The 19,066-nt window shown below is 46.0% G+C and overlaps 1 protein-coding gene across 2 annotated transcripts in view; it reads left to right on the top strand.

The window, feature by feature from the left end:
* The window catches only part of LOC124607345 (myocardin-related transcription factor A-like), a 131,730-nt gene that overhangs the window by 62,634 nt on the left and 50,030 nt on the right, over nucleotides 1–19,066 (top strand). For both annotated transcript variants that reach the window (XM_047139651.1, XM_047139650.1), the window contains exons 3-4: nucleotides 6,098–6,163; nucleotides 15,327–15,626. In XM_047139651.1, the coding sequence (XP_046995607.1) occupies nucleotides 6,098–6,163; nucleotides 15,327–15,626 (366 nt within the window). The remainder of the gene's footprint in view (nucleotides 1–6,097; nucleotides 6,164–15,326; nucleotides 15,627–19,066) is intronic.

Below are 19,066 nucleotides of genomic sequence, written 5' to 3'. Positions count from 1 at the left end.
TGCCGTAGATTTTGGCGCCTCCTCGTTGTTAGCATATCTCACCCGATTCGTGGTTGGTCGATAGCACAACGAGCAAGACGCAGGTGTCAGTGATGCCGACGCATGTTACTCGAAGTCTTCCATAAACAATTTGGCAGTAGTAAGTGACAACGGGCTTCCCATCACAACTCCATCTGTCTGTTCATAGTACTAGCCATTTAACAAAAAGTGAAAGTCCAATTCAGCACCAAACGTATCCTCAGTCAACCGTAGTGAACCAGACAGAGGGACACAAGTGCAGAGAGAGATCACATAAAATCTTAAGTAAAATACAAGGATCATTCAGACGCAATCGTTCTAATCGACGTAAGAAATCCGCCGAGTTCTTAATGTAATGCACACAGCGACCCACTAGTGAGATCAACAGTGTAGCAAAGTGATTTGCTACACGATATGTCGGAGCATCAGTGTCACAGTCGGGCGGAGAGGAACCTCTTCATTGTGGATCTTTGGAAGGCCATATAATCTAGGCGGGACGGCACAGTAAGAATTAAGAATTGTGATTGTCCCCCTGCAACAATAAACTTTTCTTCAGGAGGCTGTTAGGCTTTCTCTCAAGAGTAACTCTGCGATATCATGAGTCACATAGTAACCACCGTATCTTTTGAATCTAATCCTGCTCGTCCAATACAACCGTAGCATTGCAACTTGTCAGAAAGCAAAATAACAGTATCCGGGTCCACTCAGAGAGAACGTAAAGTAGCCCTCGCAGCTGCTGTTATATTACTCTTAGGTGAATGTTTCCTCAGTCAATACACAACATGCTTCTCTCCTAACCTCCTCGATAGCATTAGAAGGTAGTTGCTGCATGTTGGGCAGAACTTATAAGATCAACGACCGATAAACGCTTAGGAATCAGTGCAAAATTTAAACCTTCCCCTAGCACGGATAAAGCTGGGCCGTCAACAGCTTTCTCCGTGTAATTAATCACACAACTTCGAGATACAGTATTGGACTCCGAGCCACGGAAACGTTCAGACTTTGCCGAATGCAGAGCAATTACAGAATGAAATTCCCAATCAGACTACGACCATGTAACACCGTCCAGCTAATACCAAAAAAAAAGCCGAAATTTTTGAAGCAGTCATTAAATTAGCCGCAATAATTCCTTCGTGACAAAATGCAACTGTCGGCGATTATAATGGACCCTCCTGAGAGGGGACGGAAGTTGGGGGCAGCAGAAATACGTTTTAACGTGGGATCGGCACCGCTTGTCGTTCCAGGTGTGAGGTTTCGATGTTTACTCACATGGGCCTGAAACGGATTTTGCAGCATTTATCTTGTGGGTGAAGGGAGCCGTCCCACACAAAAAGTGCCCACGTCACGGACAGCAGCTGCAATGACGTTTGTCTTACATAGTGATTAGTCTCGTTGTTTTCACACTTCTGTTTGTTAAAGGTATATTTGTGTATTGGTAATGAGATATCTTAAAGAAATTTCAGCAAGTGAAGCTGGTTATCGCAATACAGAGTGAGTCTTTAGATGGCCTAGCGATAGAGCTTTCGCGTCAGAATAAGACTACGTATCGGAAATGAAAACCTCACATACACAATCGACGGACTGTCATTCGTACAATATAAACTCTACCAGCATTGCTGTTACCTTAATGCTGGTGCTACATTCTGACCTTTTGTAAGACGGACGGTTGCTCATAACGTGACTTTCACCGTTCAGTACAGGGCTGAGTGATAGCGCTTAGCGTTGACTTTCCGTGACAGTTAAACACTTGCTTGCGACATTCCGTTGACCTGTGTGAATCGACATCAAGTCGGAAACTAAGCGATTCTGGTTCAAATGGCTCTGAGCGCTATGCAACTCAACTGCTGAGGTCATCAGTCGCCTAGAACTGAGAACTAATTAAACCTAACTAACCTAAGGACATCACACACATCCATGCCCGAGGCAGGATTCGAACCTGCGACCGTAGCGGCCACGCGGTTCCAGACTGAAGCGCCTTTAACCGCACGGCCACACCGGCCGGCTAAGCGATTCTGGACTCTCGCTTTACACAGTATGCTCAGAAACACTCTGAAAAGCTTCCAAGTGTCTTGTAGGGTAGGATTTGCTGAGAAATAACTGTTGCCAGTTAATTAGCACTGAAGTCAGCCAATCGGGTCGTTGCGCGCGCAAATTCTAGAGACCCGACAGATACAGTTAGTGTCAGTGTTATCACAGCGCACGAGAATGCTCAGCCTTCGGCTCGGGTTCGATCCTTAGTACTGCCCCGTGTCGAATTTTTATATCGCTCTCTTGTTCGGTTTTAGGAAACCACACGAAGAGCAGGTTTGGCGATACCGGCTCTGATAGGCCGCTTGAATTTGCGCCCGAAATGGTCTGACAGGCTAATTTCAACGCTAATTGACTCAGAAACGGCGGAACGTCTCGAAATTTTCTCTTTTTCCTGTTTTTTAGAGTAAATAACTACTGATGCCTGTGAAATACGTCATCTTTTCCGCTATTGACTGTAATGTTTTGTTTTTGAATACGAGATTGTAATTTGGTCTTGTAGGCTACCGGCAAGTGCTTGTGTAGCAGTTGTCAAAGATTTTAAAATATGTAAAACTGGAAACAGTACATACAGCGATCGAATCAACAGTACCTCACCATAAGTAATAAATATTCGGCCATTGTGCAAACAAAGGGATATTCGAGGTTGTTCTCCTACGAATAATTCTAATATCTCTGTTTATAATGGCCGGATATTTATTATTTATGCTGAGGCACTATTCGTTCGAATACTGTACAATCGGTTGTTTAAACAGTAAACGTTGCAGTGAACGCCGGAAAGATTGCCCTTCAGAAAATTTGCTGCATTAGTCACAGGTTGCAGAAATAAGTATTCATACAGTAGGTGGTGACAAACTACGATGGTGTGTTGGGATAGTAAATCACCCACACCGCCGATACGATTAAGTACGATGATGTAGTGTCAGATAACCATGTTCTTGGTAATGAAGCTTACCGTATGCCATGAATCTATTTTGGGAAAATAAAATATGTTCCACCCCGCGCGGTCTACGACAGGGCAAAATGTATTCATACAGCGGACTACTTTCAACCAACCAAACAAACGGCTGACGCAGCCCAGGAGTGCATGCCACACTTGTGTAGTCGTGTGGCGGCCGTGAAGCAACAGCACGTCGGACGTGGGTACCGTGGAACAGCAGAATGGGCCGCAAGGGGAAGGAAACAGCCATTGAGGAACGAAACATCGTTGTCGCCCAATATCTTCAACACAAGCCGTATGCCGAAATTGCGAACATCATAGGACGAAGCCGAGCGACTGTGCAATCTATCATTAAGCGATATAAGGACAGACATGTAGTAATAAACAGTGAACGACACAGTCGTCCACAGAAGCTTACAACAAGAGAGACCAGAGTGCTGCTAAGAATCGTCAAGAAAAACCCGAAAACGACAGCGTCGGCACTGTCCTCATATGTACCTGACCACTTCCGAAAGGACATCACTCCAAGGGCAGTTCGTACCATTTTCAGTCGTTCGGGCAACAGAGGCAGGGTCCCGAGACGAAAGCCCTACATCAGCTTTAGAACAGGAAGTGGCGGATGGAATTCGCGAAACAGCATGTATCCAAGAGAACAGACTTCTGGGATACTGTATTGGTTAGTGATGAAAGCAAATTTAATATCGTGCATATGGCAGGATTTTGGTCTGGAGAAGACCGAATACAGACCTCGAGCGAAACAACATTCAACCCACGGTGAAGCACGGAGGTGGTGGAGTGATGGTATGGGGCTGTATGTCAGCCTCCGGTGTCGGAAAATTAGTGTTTGTGGAAGTTACCATGAACAGATTTGTGTATATGAACATTCTCAAACAGAACTCACAACAGAGTGTTGACGCCTTGGGTCTTCCTAGAAATTACTTCCAACAGGACAATGATTCCAAACATAGGGCGCAAATTGTCCGGCTGTGGTTGCTCTGCAACACTCCACACGCTCTTAAAACACCAGCTCAGAGTCCGGACCTGAATCCCATGGAACACTTGTGGAGTGAGCTGGAAACACGGGCGAGAAAACACGACATCCGTAGTAAGGCCTCTTTGAAAGAGGCTCTCCTTCGAGAATGGGAAGGTATCACGTCGGAAACTACAAGAAAATTGGTCCATTCCGTGCCACGGAGGTTGCGAGAAGTAATACATCGGAAGGGTATGCATACGAAGTATTAAACATGTTGTGGCTTTGTTAGAAGTGTCATTTTTCTTGGTGTATGAATACTTAATTCCCAGCGCAGTAGAGAACTTGGCAGACGTTTTTGTATTTTGTTTTGTTAAGGCTTGTTCATTCTCGTTTTATATACCAGCATAGCTGCAGTGACGACTGGCCAGTGTGTATAGTACATATCCAATTAGTGTTTTTGGTTTCGTATTGTCAATAAAGGCAGTTTACTTTTCCACGCTCTAGTGTAAGAATACTTATTTCCATTACTGTCTGTGCACCGTCATCATAAGTTATCCTTTGCCTCTCCATTTTCTGCGATCCATTGCTTCCTTCTTAAGGCTGCTGTATGTTGTACCGTCCGTCATGCCATCCAGTATCTGGAATCTCTTCCTTCCTCGCTTCCTTTTCCCTTCTACATAACCTTCTAAAACTGTTTTTATCAGTCCGTCATTCTTTCTTAATATATGCCCAATCCAATTTCTTTTTCTTCTCTTTATTACATCTAGTAACTGTCTTTTCTCTCCCACTCTTCTCAGTACCTCTTCATTTTTTACTCTGTCCATTCACCTTATTCTTTCCATCCTCCGCCATGTCCAGATCTCAAAAGCCTCCAACCTTTCTCTGTGTTTCTTCCTCATAGTCCATCTTTCAGCACCATATGGAAGAACACTCCATACAAGACATTTTATGAGTCTCTTCCTGAGTTCTCTGTCCAGACCGCTGCAGAAAATTCTCCTTTTCTTATAAAACGCCTTTTTTGCCATTGCTATCCTTGTTTTAATTTCTGTGCTGCACTTCCAGTCAGTGTCTATCCTGCTTCCAAGATACTTAAAATTTTACACCTGTTCTAGTATTTCTCCATTCAGCATAATTTTTATTTCCATATTTCCTCCTAGTGCCAATAGTTTTGTTTTATTTGTGTTAATTTTCATTCCATATTTTTTTCCGTTAGTTTCAATGGTGTCCACCAAATCTTGTAATTGTTTTTCCCCTGTGGTTAGAAGGACCATGTCGTCAGCAAACCTCAAACAAACTACTGTTCTTCCTCCAATTTCTACACCTTTGTCATCTAATGAGCGTTGGTCAATCATGTTTTCCAAGTAGAGGTTGAAAAGAATAGGTGATAGACAGCATCCTCGTATTACTCCTTTTCCTAGTCCGATCCAGTTTGTACTTTCTCCTCTCACTTCAATTGAAACTTTTTGATTAAGATGTAATGAGTTTACAAGTCTTTTGGTTTTCCAGTCCACTCTTTTTCCCGTCATTGTAGTCACCACCTTGTCCCAAACCACATTGTCAAATGTCTTTTCTAGATCGATGAAGCACATCTATAGGTCTCTTCCTTTTTTCAATAAACTTTTCTCCCAAGATTCGTAGGAGCCCTACTGCATCTCTGGTGCCCGTATTCCATCTAAAGGCAAACTGCTCCTCGCCAAGATTCTCCTCCATTACGTTTTCAAGTCCTTTATTAATTATTCTTAACATGACTTTGGCTGCATGTATGTGCGTACTATTCGCGAAAGCGAAGGTGAAGTGGGTGAGACGGCAGTGTTGAGCGGAATACTGCCTCGGGCATGGATGTGTGTGATGTCCTTAGGTTAGTTAGGTTTAAGTAGTTCTAAGTTCTAGGGCACTGATGACCTCAGATGTTAAGTCCCATAGTGCTCAGAGCCATTTACCAGTGTTGAGCGAAATGCAGCCGCCACAATGGCCACCAAGTGTGGTGTAGACGCGGGTGCACTTCCCTCGAGACGCGGCTCGCCTGTTGGCCGACGTTCACTGGTTCCTCCTCGATGCTGCTGAGGAGCGGAGCTGGCAGGCGCGTCGATCGCTGTGGCGTGGCGTGGCTTGATGTGTTCCGTTCTGTTCTGTTGCAGCACTGAAGGTGAAGCTGATGCTGCGGAGGCCCATCAACCAGCTGGTTGCGCAGGGAATCATGCCACGTGAGTACCTACTTCTATCTCTCTCTCTCTCTCTCTCTCTCTCTCTCTCTCTCTCTCTCTCTCTCTCTCTCTCCCTCTCTCTCTCACCCATTTCTTCTCTTTTGGAGCCGACGCTTTTCTGACAATAGGCGGATCCGCCACTGGAAGCTAGTTTCCTTACAGCTTTCCTTGTATAGTGGTGGCGTGCCCATATCGCTGCAAAGACAGGAGCCGGAGGTTGTAAAGGGAAAACAAGACCGCTGAAGCGGTCGTAATGCCATTTAATCGTAGAATGCAGGCATTGACGTCCAGTATTTGAGATATTACTGATATTTGTCGTAAACGTATAAGGTCTTGGTCCGAGCCATAATTATCTGCCTAACGTTTCCTCTTACAGTGCAGGAGACAGTCGTCACAGTCTCAGATAACCGTAGCAAACCGGGGACGGTCGGCCTATGCCTGTCTACATCGCGGACTCGCGCCGTCGCGGCTGTGGAGCTTGTAGGGGCAACAATTGGCTCTCTTATTTACCAACGGGGCCCACAACTTGTGTAATTTTAATCTTCTTCCTTTTCTGTTAAAGTTCTTGTTGTGAAACTTCCTGGCAGGTTAAAACTGTGTGCAGGACCGAGACTCGAACTCGGGAGTTCCAGTCTCGGTCCGGCACACAGTGTTAATCCGCCAGGAAGTTTCATATCAGCGCACACTCCGCAGCAGAGTGAAAACCTCATTCTGGAAACATCCCCCAGGCTGTGGCTAAGCCATGTCTCCGCAATATACTTTCTTTCAGGAGTGCTAGTTCTGCAAGGTTCGCAGGAGAGCTTCTGTAAAGTTTGGAAGGTAGGAGACGAGATACTGGCAGAAGTGAAGCTGTGAGGACGGGGCGTGAGTTGTGCTTGGGTAGCTCAGTTGGTAGAGCACTTGCCCGCGAAAGGCAAAGGTCCCGAGTTCGAGTCTCGGTCCTGCACACAGTTTTAATCCGCCAGGAAGTTTCATATCAGCGCACACTCCGGTGCAGAGTGAAAATCTCATTCTGGAAAGTTCTTGTTGTGCTTTTGAATTTCTGTGCCCCCTCTGAATATCGTAGAACGGTAATTGATTAGATCTTGCTAAAATCACAGGATATATAAAGATACCATAGAAATTCAAAAGCACAAAAAGAACTTTAAAAGAAAAGAAGGATTGAAATTAGAGAAGTTGTGGGCCTCGTTGCTAAGTAAAAGTAATAGAGTCGACTCTTCCCCCCTATAAGTTCCCACAAGTATACGTCGGTACGACACCGCGATCTAGACAGTGGTCTGATGACGTCACTAACCGACCGCTGCGCGGACACGTACAGACTGTTCCGTTTGCTGCGGTTGTTTGAGACTGTGACGACTTTCTGATGACGTCTCCGGCATTGGAAGACGAAACGTCAGGCAGAGAATTAGGCGTCGGACCAAGGCCTTACGCGTATAAAACAAATATCAGCAATAACGTAAATGCCGTTGCCTGCTTAAGACGAGAGCGCCGAGGCTCCAAAGCCGCCAGTAGAATAGAGGGACACGCGGGCGCAAGGGGACGCGACGGCAGGGCGAGCACCGGCTCCCGCAGGTGTCCGTCCGTCCTTGGTACCCCAATCCCTTGGACTCGTACTGCGAAGTACCCTGGACCAACGCCTCACCTGGCGCCCCCACATCGATGACGTGCGTCGAAAGGCGATAGGGCGGCTATGCCTGCTTTACCCCCTCATCACTCCCACCTCTTCACTCCCTACACACCTTGCTATCAGATTATACACCTCCCTTGTTCGTGTTATCCTTGAATACGCGGCGATGGTGTGGGGCAATGCTGCCCCCACCCACCTCCGCCGACTCCAAAATCGGGCTCTCCGGCGTGCCCTCCACCTCCCTTTCGACTTCTCTACCCAAGAACTCCACATCCTGGCCGAGGTGCCACTCCTTCATTTTCGCATCCTTTCCGCAGCCGCTTCCTTCTACCAGCAAACCCGCCACTCTCCCAATCCTTTAATCCTTTCCCTGGGCACCCGTGTCCACCGCCTGGCCACCACCCGCTGTCCTGACCTTCTCTTCCGCCCCCCATGACCCCCCATTCACTAGCCACCTCCATTTCATGTCACTTTATCTTCTCATATTATCGCTCCATCTCATCACCACGTCATGACATGCAGCCCCCCCCCCCCCCCCTCGCTCCCCAATGTCGGCCTAATCCTTACAGGCCCTTCCCTTCTCACTTCTCCATCTGTCACTCTCTGACTTCTTTCTCTCTCTCCCCCCCCCCCCCCCCCCCACTTCACCCTCTCATGACTGTCTGCCACTGCCGTCACCGACGCCGCCACGAAGATGAGGCCAGGGCAATTGCCTTTCGTTTTCATTCAACTCTTACTGTCCCTCCACCTTTCCTTTAATCTGTTGTTTACTTGTAAGTTACCGGCTAGCCCATGGACCGTTCGTTTTCCTCACCCTCTCACTGTCCCTTCTACTGTCCTTTCATCTGTCATTTTTAATTACTACGCCAGCCAGTAAATTGGGCCTTCCGTTTTCCTGCTTCTTCTACTATCCCTCTAACTATTCTTTCATCTTAAAAAAAGAAAAGAAAAGAAAAAAAACAGCATAAAGCCAAGTCCCACTCAGCACCATCATGTAATTTCCCCCACAACACATCAAGCCAGAAGGAGAAGCGCCCTAGAGCAACACCGACTTAAAGGAAGGCCTCGGCGCTTGGTGGTGACGTCACGTTAGCTAGGCACGGCGAACGCCAGGTCTGTTGCAGGCAGAACGCCTGGGCGTGCTTATCACTATAAATCTCTTATTTTTGGACAAAATGTTTGGTATTGTTTTGGATTCTGCAGTTTTATTTAGGTGAAAGATTTTCTTACTATCGTAAAGCTACAAATGAAGATCATAGTTCTGTATTACTGAATCCTGTTAAAACAAACGTAGATCAATATGAGAAGATGCTTTGCCCCATTGCAAGCTTCGGAAATTTTACATTCAAGTAACTGTACGTACTTGATCCATTTTGTTATCGAAACTTACCCCAAAGCCCTCACAATTAACTCGTTTCTTTTATTCATTTATTTTCGTTTGACATCGTCACTGAAAATGTGAATTAATTTACGTGTGTAAATGCCCAACTGTTGCCAGTCATTAGATTACAGTCGTTTTCAACGAAAGGAATTCTAAACAGGAAACAAAATAGCTTCATACATCGAAAATACTACTGAGCTTAAACTTTTTTAAACATGCACATTAGAAAAGATAAATGTTTCCCTCTTGCAACTGAAAGGAGAAACTTTATAAGATAAAAAAAATTTATTTGATAAAACAGGTATCTCTCTTTTGCCTCTTCTTCTGTCCCCCACGCCCTCGCCCAACGTGTACAATCGCAAGATATTTCATTAATATTCAGCTATGCCGAAATGTATACAATAAAAAGTCGATCTCCATCAATGCCAAGCTCAGGCACTACAATGCGGTAATAAAACCAGAAAGTTTGTATGCGATTGAATGCATCCCACTGAACAGAAAACGTCTGTTGGAGAAATTGGAAATAAAAGAGAGAAAAATACTGAGAAAGATCTTAGGACCTAAAAAGGATGGACAAGATTATAAATTGCGATCCAATAAAGAGTTATACGAGAAAATTGAAAAACTGACAACATCCTTTAAAAAGAGAAGACTGAGTTTCTATGGGCATGTCAAAAGAATGGCACCAGAAAGAACGGCAAAGAAAATCCTGGAATACATGGAAAGCAGAAAGACACAAATTAACTGGCTGAAAGAAGTAAAAGAAGACATTGCAGAAATGAACATTATACCAGAGACAGTTTACAACAGAATGGAATATAGGAATGCCATCAACAAAATACAGGGATTCAAAGACCGAACGCAATCAAAGAAGACGGGAACAACCTGGTCGCAAGAACGTAAAGAAGCCCACTCAGAAAAAATGAAGAAGTACTGGGAAGAACGCAAGAAAAAGCACAAGAAATGACTGATGCTTAGCGTAGTCCAAAGTTGACTGTAACGAATAATAATAATAATAATATTCAGTGCTCCTCACCGCATAGTCAACCAAGATACCTAAAGAAGAGCTCCAATATGTTCACAGTTTCTTGTGAAAGCAACCCAGTACAAACGTAACTTCCTGAGATTTACAAATAAGGTAAAGAAGCACGAATTCTGTTGCTGCTGAACCATGAAGTTGTTTTTGTGTGTCAATCCTTAAAACAGGTGGAAATTTAAGTTCAGGAGTACGTAATTTGTTAAGAAGTGTAATGAATTGCACAATTAATTGATTGCAGAAATCTCTCAGAAGAATGTGTGTTGGTCAACTACCGCCAATAGTTTCACATTTTCCTGTGTCAGAGAGAGAGAGAGAGAGAGAGAGAGAGAGACACCGCCATTATGAGTATGCCTGCAACAGACCTGGCGTTCGCCGTGCCTAGCTGACGTGACGTCACCAACAAGCGCCGAGGCCTTCCTTTGAGTCGGTGTTGCCTAGAGGCGCTAGAACTTCACCACCTGCCGAGGTTCAACCCTCAGTTATGTGCGTCTGCGTCTTCAGGGCGAGCACGCGCGCGCGTCCACCGTCCACTGCAGCCGGTCGCGCTGAAAGCACCGAAGTGGGGAAAGAAGAGCAGCAGTGGCGCGTAGTGCGGGGGGCGCAAAATCGTCAGATACTCGCACAGCTGCACGGGTAGCACTGCACGGTCGTTGTGAGGGTCAAGCGTGGCACGGGCGTTCACGGCGGCCGGATGCCGCTGGTCAATCACGCACACACTGCGCTGCCGATAACAGGAGCCGGCAGGTGGGTGTCCTCGTTATAGAAGACCGACGAGCTGCGGTGGCAGCCGTTGCTCCGGAGGTCGGTCTGAGTGTCCGATTTGCAACGGACGTGCAGTGCTCTTCATACACTTGTACCGTTCTTCGACGAATTTCCGCTCCCCGCACTCCTTCCGTTCTGAGGGCAGGCACCACTTCCCTTTACTCTCGTTTCGAAGCGTCCACTTGCTCTCTCTGCTGTCACGCGGGTGCGGGCCTCAGCAGTGTAATTGGGACCACTTCGTCTCCCCATTTGGCGTTAATATGACACTTTTATCTTTTCCTGTTGTCATTGTTTTCGTCTTCTTTGTGTTTATTTGAACTGTAGTAGATTCGATCTCTAGTGCCACTCCGTGCAGCTCTTTTCCATGTGTGCCTAAAAGAACGTATCTCGGACACCGTATTCTTCGACCACCGACCCCTCCTCCCCACCCCCTCCTCTTGACCATTAGTAACCAGAAGCAGTACTCTACATCTCCTAAAGGTTGAAGAATGTTGGTGTTAGCCTGCCCGGTTGGCCGTGCGCTCTAACACACGGCTTTCCGGGCGGGAAGCAGCGCCTGGTCCCCGGCACGAATCCACCCGGCGGGTTTGTGTCGAGGTCCGGTGAACCGGCCAGTCTGTGGATGGTTTTAGGCGGTTTTCCATCTGCCTCGGCGAATGCGGGCTGGTTCCCCGTATTCCGCCTCAGTTACACTATGTCGGCGATTGCTGCGCAAACAAGTTCTCCACGTACGCGTGCACCACCATTACTCAACCACGCAAACATAGGGGTTACACTCGTCTGGTGTGAGACGTTCCCTGTGGGGTCCACTGGGGGTCGAACCGCACAATAACCCTGGGTTCGGTGTGGGGCGGCGGAGGGGTAAAGTGGACTGCTGTAGTCGTTGTGGGGTTGTGGACCACTGCGGCTGTGGCGGGACTCCGTGCAGCTCTTTTCCATGTGTGCCTAAAAGAACGTATCTCGGACACCGTATTCTTCGACCACCGACCCCTCCTCCCCACCCCCTCCTCTTGACCATTAGTAACCAGAAGCAGTACTCTACATCTCCTAAAGGTTGAAGAATGTTGGTGTTAGCCTGCCCGGTTGGCCGTGCGCTCTAACACACGGCTTTCCGGGCGGGAAGCAGCGCCTGGTCCCCGGCACGAATCCACCCGGCGGGTTTGTGTCGAGGTCCGGTGAACCGGCCAGTCTGTGGATGGTTTTTAGGCGGTTTTCCATCTGCCTCGGCGAATGCGGGCTGGTTCCCCGTATTCCGCCTCAGTTACACTATGTCGGCGATTGCTGCGCAAACAAGTTCTCCACGTACGCGTGCACCACCATTACTCAACCACGCAAACATAGGGGTTACACTCGTCTGGTGTGAGACGTTCCCTGTGGGGTCCACTGGGGGTCGAACCGCACAATAACCCTGGGTTCGGTGTGGGGCGGCGGAGGGGTAAAGTGGACTGCTGTAGTCGTTGTGGGGTTGTGGACCACTGCAGCTGTGGCGGGGACGGAGCCTCTCCGTCGTTTATAGGTCCCCGGTTAACATACAATACAGGGTTATTGCAAATGATTGAAGCGATTTCACAGCTCTACAATAACTTTATTATTTGAGATATTTTCACAATGCTTTGCACACACATACAAAAACTCAAAAAGCTTTTTTAGGCATTCACAAATGTTCGATATGTGCCCCTTTAGAGATTCGGCAAACATCAAGCCGATAATCAAGTTCCTCCCACACTCGGCGCAGCATGTCCCCATCAATGAGTTCGAAACAATTGTTGATGCGAGCTCGCAGTTCTGGCACGTTTCTTGGTAGAGGGGATTTAAACACTGAATCTTTCACATAACCCCACAGAAAGGAATCGCATGGGGTTAAGTCGGGAGAGCGTGGAGGCCATGACATGAATTGCTGATCATGATCTCCACCACGACCGATCCATCGGTTTTCCAATCTCCTGTTTAAGAAATGCCGAACATCATGATGGAAGTGCGGTGGAGCACCATCCTGTTGAAAGATGAAGTCGGCGCTGTCGTCTCCAGTTGTGGCATGAGCCAATTTTCCAGCATGTCCAGATACACGTGTCCTGTAACGTTTTTTTCGCAGAAGAAAAAGGGGCCGTAAACTTTAAACCGTGAGATTGCAAAAAACACGTTAACTTTTGGTGAATTGCGAATTTGCTGCACGAATGCGTGGGGATTCTCTACCGCTCAGATTCGCACATTGTGTCTGTTCACTTCACCATTAAGAAAAAATGTTGCTTCATCACTGAAAACAAGTTTCGCACTGAACGCATCCTTTTCCATGAGCTGTTGCAACCGCGCCGAAAATTCAAAGCGTTTGACTTTGTCATCAGGTGTCAGGGCTTGTAGCAATTGTAAGCGGTAAGGCTTCTGCTTTAGCCTTTTCCGTAAGATTTTCCAAACCGTCGGCTGTGGTACGTTTAGCTCCCTGCTTGCTTTATTAGTCGACTTCCGCGGGCTAACCGTGAAACTTGCCCGCACGCGTTCAACCGTTTCTTCGCTCACTGCAGGCCGACCCGTTGATTTCCCCTTACAGAGGCATCCAGAAGCTTTAAACTGCGCATACTATCGCCGAATGGAGTTAGCAGTTGGTGGATCTTTGTTGAACTTCGTCCTGAAAGTGTCGTTGCACTGTTATGACTGACTGATGTGAGTGCATTTCAAGCACGACATACGCTTTCTCGGCTCCTGTCGCCATTTTGTCTCACTGCGCTCTCGAGCACTCTGGCGGCAGAAACCTGAAGTGCGGCTTCAGCCGAACAAAACTTGATGAGTTTTTCTACGTATCTGTAGTGTGTCGTGACCGTATGTCAATGAATGGAGCTACAGTGAATTTATGAAATCGCTTCAATCATTTGTAATAGCCCTGTATATACAATACAATGTTGGTGTTACCTTTTTCTGCACTTTCCACTAATTCTGTCTACTCGGTATTCGCTCCTTTTAGTCTTACCGAAGCCACTCGGTTGAGCTATCGCGACTTTACAAGCCATTCGGCTTTCCACTCAGTTCGTGTTTTCTTCAGTATACAGTGTGTTTCAAAAAGGACTGTACAACTTTAAAAATTTATATAAATTTATTGAAAGAAGGTTTAGAGCTGGGTGTAGTGTTATTTTGTAGGGAAACACATAAAGTTCTTTTACCTTAAGCTAAAGACGTTATATGTGGCCTACTTTGAGTGTCTTGCACACATCCCCTTGGAAGTCAGTTTCTTCCCAAACTCGCTGTAGCATTACAGGTGTTACTTGAATCCCCATTTTAAGAAATCGAGTGGTGTCAGGTCAGGGGAACGTGGGGACCATGCAATTCGCGCATGACGGCCAATCCATTGACCTGGAAAGCGGTCACTGAGAAAACCCCGGACGTCAACCAGATAGTCGGGTGGTGCACCATTTTGTATGAAGTAAATAAACATTTCGTTCTTGGTCATCCTCATCGATCTGTGATATCACAAATTGTTGTAACGTATCCAGGTACACTATCCCGTTGATGGTTCTCTTACGGAAGAAAGGGGCCGTCAGATGTGCTTGGACGACCTGATGATTTCCCACGTCTTATCGAGCACCCTGTTTGTAGAAAACATTCATGCCTCTCATAAATTGTTGGCCTACTAAGAGGATCTTTAGCGTACCTGGTACGGAAGTTACGCTAAACTGTTGTCGCCGACTTCGATTCTTTAAACCAAAACGCAAAGCTGGGCTCGAATCCTGTGAAGGCAGCCTTCTTTAACGCAACTGTCGCTAGCGCTCCGTACGGTTCGATTCGGCATTAGGGAACTACGCGGGACAAAACTTGATGTGTTTCCCCACAAATTGACACTACAATCACCTCTGTAGGTACTATGAATTAATTTTTATGAATTTTGAAAGTTTTAAAGTCCTTTTTGAAAGACCCTCGCCTCGTGATGACTGGGTGTTGTGTGATGTCCTTAGGTTAGTTAGGTTTAAGTAGTTCTAAGTTCTAGGGGACTGATGACCATAGATGTTAAGTCCCATAGTGCTCAGAGCCATTTGAACCATTTTTTGAAAGACCCTCTATTTGTGTGCTCTTCCCAGTTGACGTTGCGGAAAGCTTTCTTCAAACCTATGAAACACAAATGGGAGCTCTTTTCTTTGTCGACAAATCTCTCTTTTGTGTCGATCCCTTGTCCTTACGTTTATTCTAAATCCAGTTCAGTCCTGAGCCAATTTTCTTTTTCTTTTGGAATAGGTAGTGTCATTGTGTTTCTGTGGATTATAAAATGTTTTATACCTTTAAGACAGAGTAGCAGGGTGGTCGCGTTTGCAGAACGCGACGTGGTAGTGGGGTCAGAGGCACGCTGCCCATTTCGCGGCGTCTGTTGCAGCGCTGAAGACGCCGCCGGCGTTCCACGAGCAGCGGCAGAAGCTGGAGCGCGCCAAGATGGGCGACCTGCTGAAGGCGAAGATCCAGCAGCGGCCGGCGCGCCACGAGCTGGTGCGCCAGCACATCCTCGAGGCCGACGTCGGCCACGTCGACCCCTCGCTGGCCGAGCGCCAGCGCATGCTCAAGAAGGCGCGCCTCGCAGACTCCCTCAACGACCAGCTGTCGCACCGGCCGGGGCCGCTCGAGCTCATCAAGAAGAACATCCTGCACACCGACGAGCCCATCGAGAGGGCCGTCAAGGGTGAGCACCGAGCGCTGCCACTGGCTTGGCAGTGCGAAAATAATAAACAAAACTTCCTATATTAGCATAGAGTCCACAGTTTCCAGAGATTCCTGGGCTCACTGTCGGCACTCTTGTTTGCATTTAAGCTTTATAGAGGTGGGGTAACGATGGACAGAGGTAATGTGTAAAATGTGACTCTGAAACACCTGCAACAAATGGACCAAATTCGATACATCTGTCTCATGGCTCAGGAAGTAATGTCCACGGACCAACGTGATCACTTCCCCTGTATAGAAGGACAAACACCATCTTGGTCACATTAATATTCCATTGGAGACCGGTTTCGCCCATCGCTCAAGTTAGTTAGTTAGTTGGTGGCGTGTTCCATTGATCAATCGCACGGTACGGTAGCCATTATGATGTGGAACGTGTCAAGTGCACAAGAAATGCTTATATGAAACAAGATTTTTTATTATGCATACATTACAATATAGAATTAAGGATTAATATTTCTATTCCGTGGCTATGCAATGTCGCTTCAGTTGTGCGACTGGACCCCTAGATTTCCTCTCAGAAAGGTCACAGTACGTAGTAATCGAAGGAAAATCGGACTATCGAAACCAATTGCAAAGGAGTTAGACACGATATCTGAACGGTGCGAAAAGTGGCAACTATCTCTCAGTAATGAAACGTGTGAAGTCATCCACATGAGTACAAATCAGAATCCATTAAATTTCGATTAAATGATAAATCACACAAATTTAGAGGCTGTCAATTCGGCTACATACCTAGGAACTACAATTGTGAACAACTCAAATTGGAATGATCATGTAGATAATATTGTGGCGAAGGCAAACAAAAGACTGCGGTTTATTGGCAGAACACTTAGATGATGCGACAGGTTTACTAAAGAGACCGCCTACACTACGCTTGTTCGTCCTTTGAAACAGTATTTAGGTTAGATTAATTATTCATTCCATAGACCCATAAAAGAGGGAATCCTCCTGAGTGTCGAACATGTCAGATAAACACACTACAAAATTGTAATCTCAGATCATCGTGAGATCCGTTAATCACAAATTATTGTGGTCATCAGTTGGCGCCAACTAAAAATAAATTAAAAGCTGACCTAGTGATGCTTGTCTTTTTATATACACATGACATAGCTACTTTCTGAAAAAAAAAGCACTGTGGGACTAGAAGACTTACAGGTGGGAAGAGGAAAGGGGTGACATTGTGTGTGTGAATTCGCGTGCGTGATTTATGGGTGTGAATGTTATGACACGTGACAGTAATCGAAAATAAGCAATGTTCGTGCCGAATTCGCAATGATGTTACCGGGTTGATTCGTTACAGATCGAATGACATTTCATCTCGTGGCGTGGCGTGGACTTAGGTGTTGAAAGGGAGTGACCTAAAAATAAATGGGAATGACTTGTCAGTAGCCAGACAGTGCTGAGCAATCAGCCAGGTGCACATAGTTGTTTATAATAACGCGTCATCTACATACTTGGCAAACGATACCACCGTCGGTATTGAATACAGCACCGAAGAAAACTGCTCTGCTGTCTACAAGGAGCTAGGACTGTATTCCTGTTGGCAGTATTTTTACCTGCAGTTATTAGAGTAACTGTCTGTTAACTTAGTAGCAGGGGAGGGGGCAAAGTCTCAGACTCATTGTCAGGAAACAACAATGCATTTGCAGCATTACTATTAACAGAAGACAGCAGTTTTACGAATTTAACTGCCACGAAAATGATTGCCTAAGGTTTCCACGAAATAATCATTCTTAATATGAAGTCCAAATTCCAGTAATGCTCGTTGACACTCTGCCGCCTTGTCAGTGGGTGAGAGCAGGACCTGCGCAATGAATTGAGGATACGAGGTACACGATATTTAGGGGAAAAAAGATATGCAATTCCTAATAAAGCGAGAGCGAGCGATACGCTGATGTAAACCTGAAGTGACAGACGCGGAGACAGGACCAGGCGGCCACGTGGCGTGGCTCGCTCTCATTGTATTGTTAGTCTGCGTCTCACTGTACGTACCAGCAATACCTGCACTGGGAGCAGCGAGGGTGGGGGCCGTGGCAGCTTAATACTCTTACTGGTCACTGTTCTGGCTACGTTCAAACGCGGAAAAGCTGCTACTAAACTACAATGCACTGCACTGAAACCCATCTTTGGTGACGCTGCGTAAAAGAAAATACATGAGCTACTGCTACACAGAAGGTGTGCAGGCAGCCACCTGTGTATCACTCCTGGGTCATTCCGCGTCAAGTCGCCTGATTTCGAGACATTTTCCTGCTCGATGACCACGGATTTCGATGAAATTTTATGGGAGCAGTGACAAAGTTTGACTTTCGTCAAAGCAGTACTGGCCGAGATGTAGGCATTTGTTTCACTCCGTGCACGACTTTGCGCAGAGCGAGGGTGAATTTCTGGCGACTTTGAGCTGCTATATCTCGGGCAATATTTTGTTAAAACAAATGAAATTTGTGCCATCTTGTATATCTTTATTCGTTCGCTTTAGAATAATAATGAAAAGAATATAAGCAAAATCTGTACCCGAAAAAATGTCAACATTTTGTTTCTTATATCTCAGAGGCTAAAGGTGTGACGAACGCGAAACTTGGCATGTTTCAAGGTTCCAATATAAAGTGTCTTTAGTGTACCACTTAAATTAAGTGCAAAGTTGAAGTTTTTGTAAAATGGTCACAACTGTATTTTCGACCTGGTTTTGCAAAAGACTGTGTTCTGTAAAGCTTTCCAAACTACGCTCATAAGAAAGATCATGGTTTGAATCGCAAGACAAATTGTATGTGATTATCCAAGGCGGGATAACAAATCTAGATAATCTTGAATCGAAGTTGGACGCGAAAATGGCGGCACAAGAAAATGTATACTTCTGATTCTTGCTTGTCGTGAACTAAACGCATGCCGAAAATGGAACTTAATACGCAAAAGCTCGGTAGCACAGGGTTGTGGAAAACAAAATTTCATTCACTTACTATTTCCCAATTACCTACAAATCCGTCGAAAAGATGATAATTTTTGTGAAACGGTCAAAATAGGGTATATGTGACACTTCCTTTACAGATATGTTGGAGAGTAAACCACCATTCCACCAGTAAGGGGGGGGGGGGGGGGGAGTAAGAGGGGCATAAAGCACGTTGTTTCCAGTGACACTGATTTCAAAGCTTCGATACAAAACGGCATTTGCAAAACAAGTGTCACATATACGCTATTTTGACCGTTTCACAAAAATTATAATCTTTTCGACGGATTTGTAGACTATTGGAAAATAGTAATTGAATGAAATTTTGTTTTCCACAACACTGTGCCACAGAGCTTTTGCGTATTAAGTTCCATGTTTGGCATGCGTTTAGTCCAAGGGATACAAGAATCTGAAGTTTACATTTTTTCGTGCCGCCATTTTCGCACCCAACTTCGATTCAA

Source organism: Schistocerca americana, chromosome 3 (genome assembly GCF_021461395.2).
Source record: "Schistocerca americana isolate TAMUIC-IGC-003095 chromosome 3, iqSchAmer2.1, whole genome shotgun sequence".
NCBI classification, from domain to species: domain Eukaryota; kingdom Metazoa; phylum Arthropoda; class Insecta; order Orthoptera; family Acrididae; genus Schistocerca; species Schistocerca americana.
Note: the sequence above shows the minus strand (reverse complement) of the source record. Positions and strands in the feature narration are given on the sequence as shown.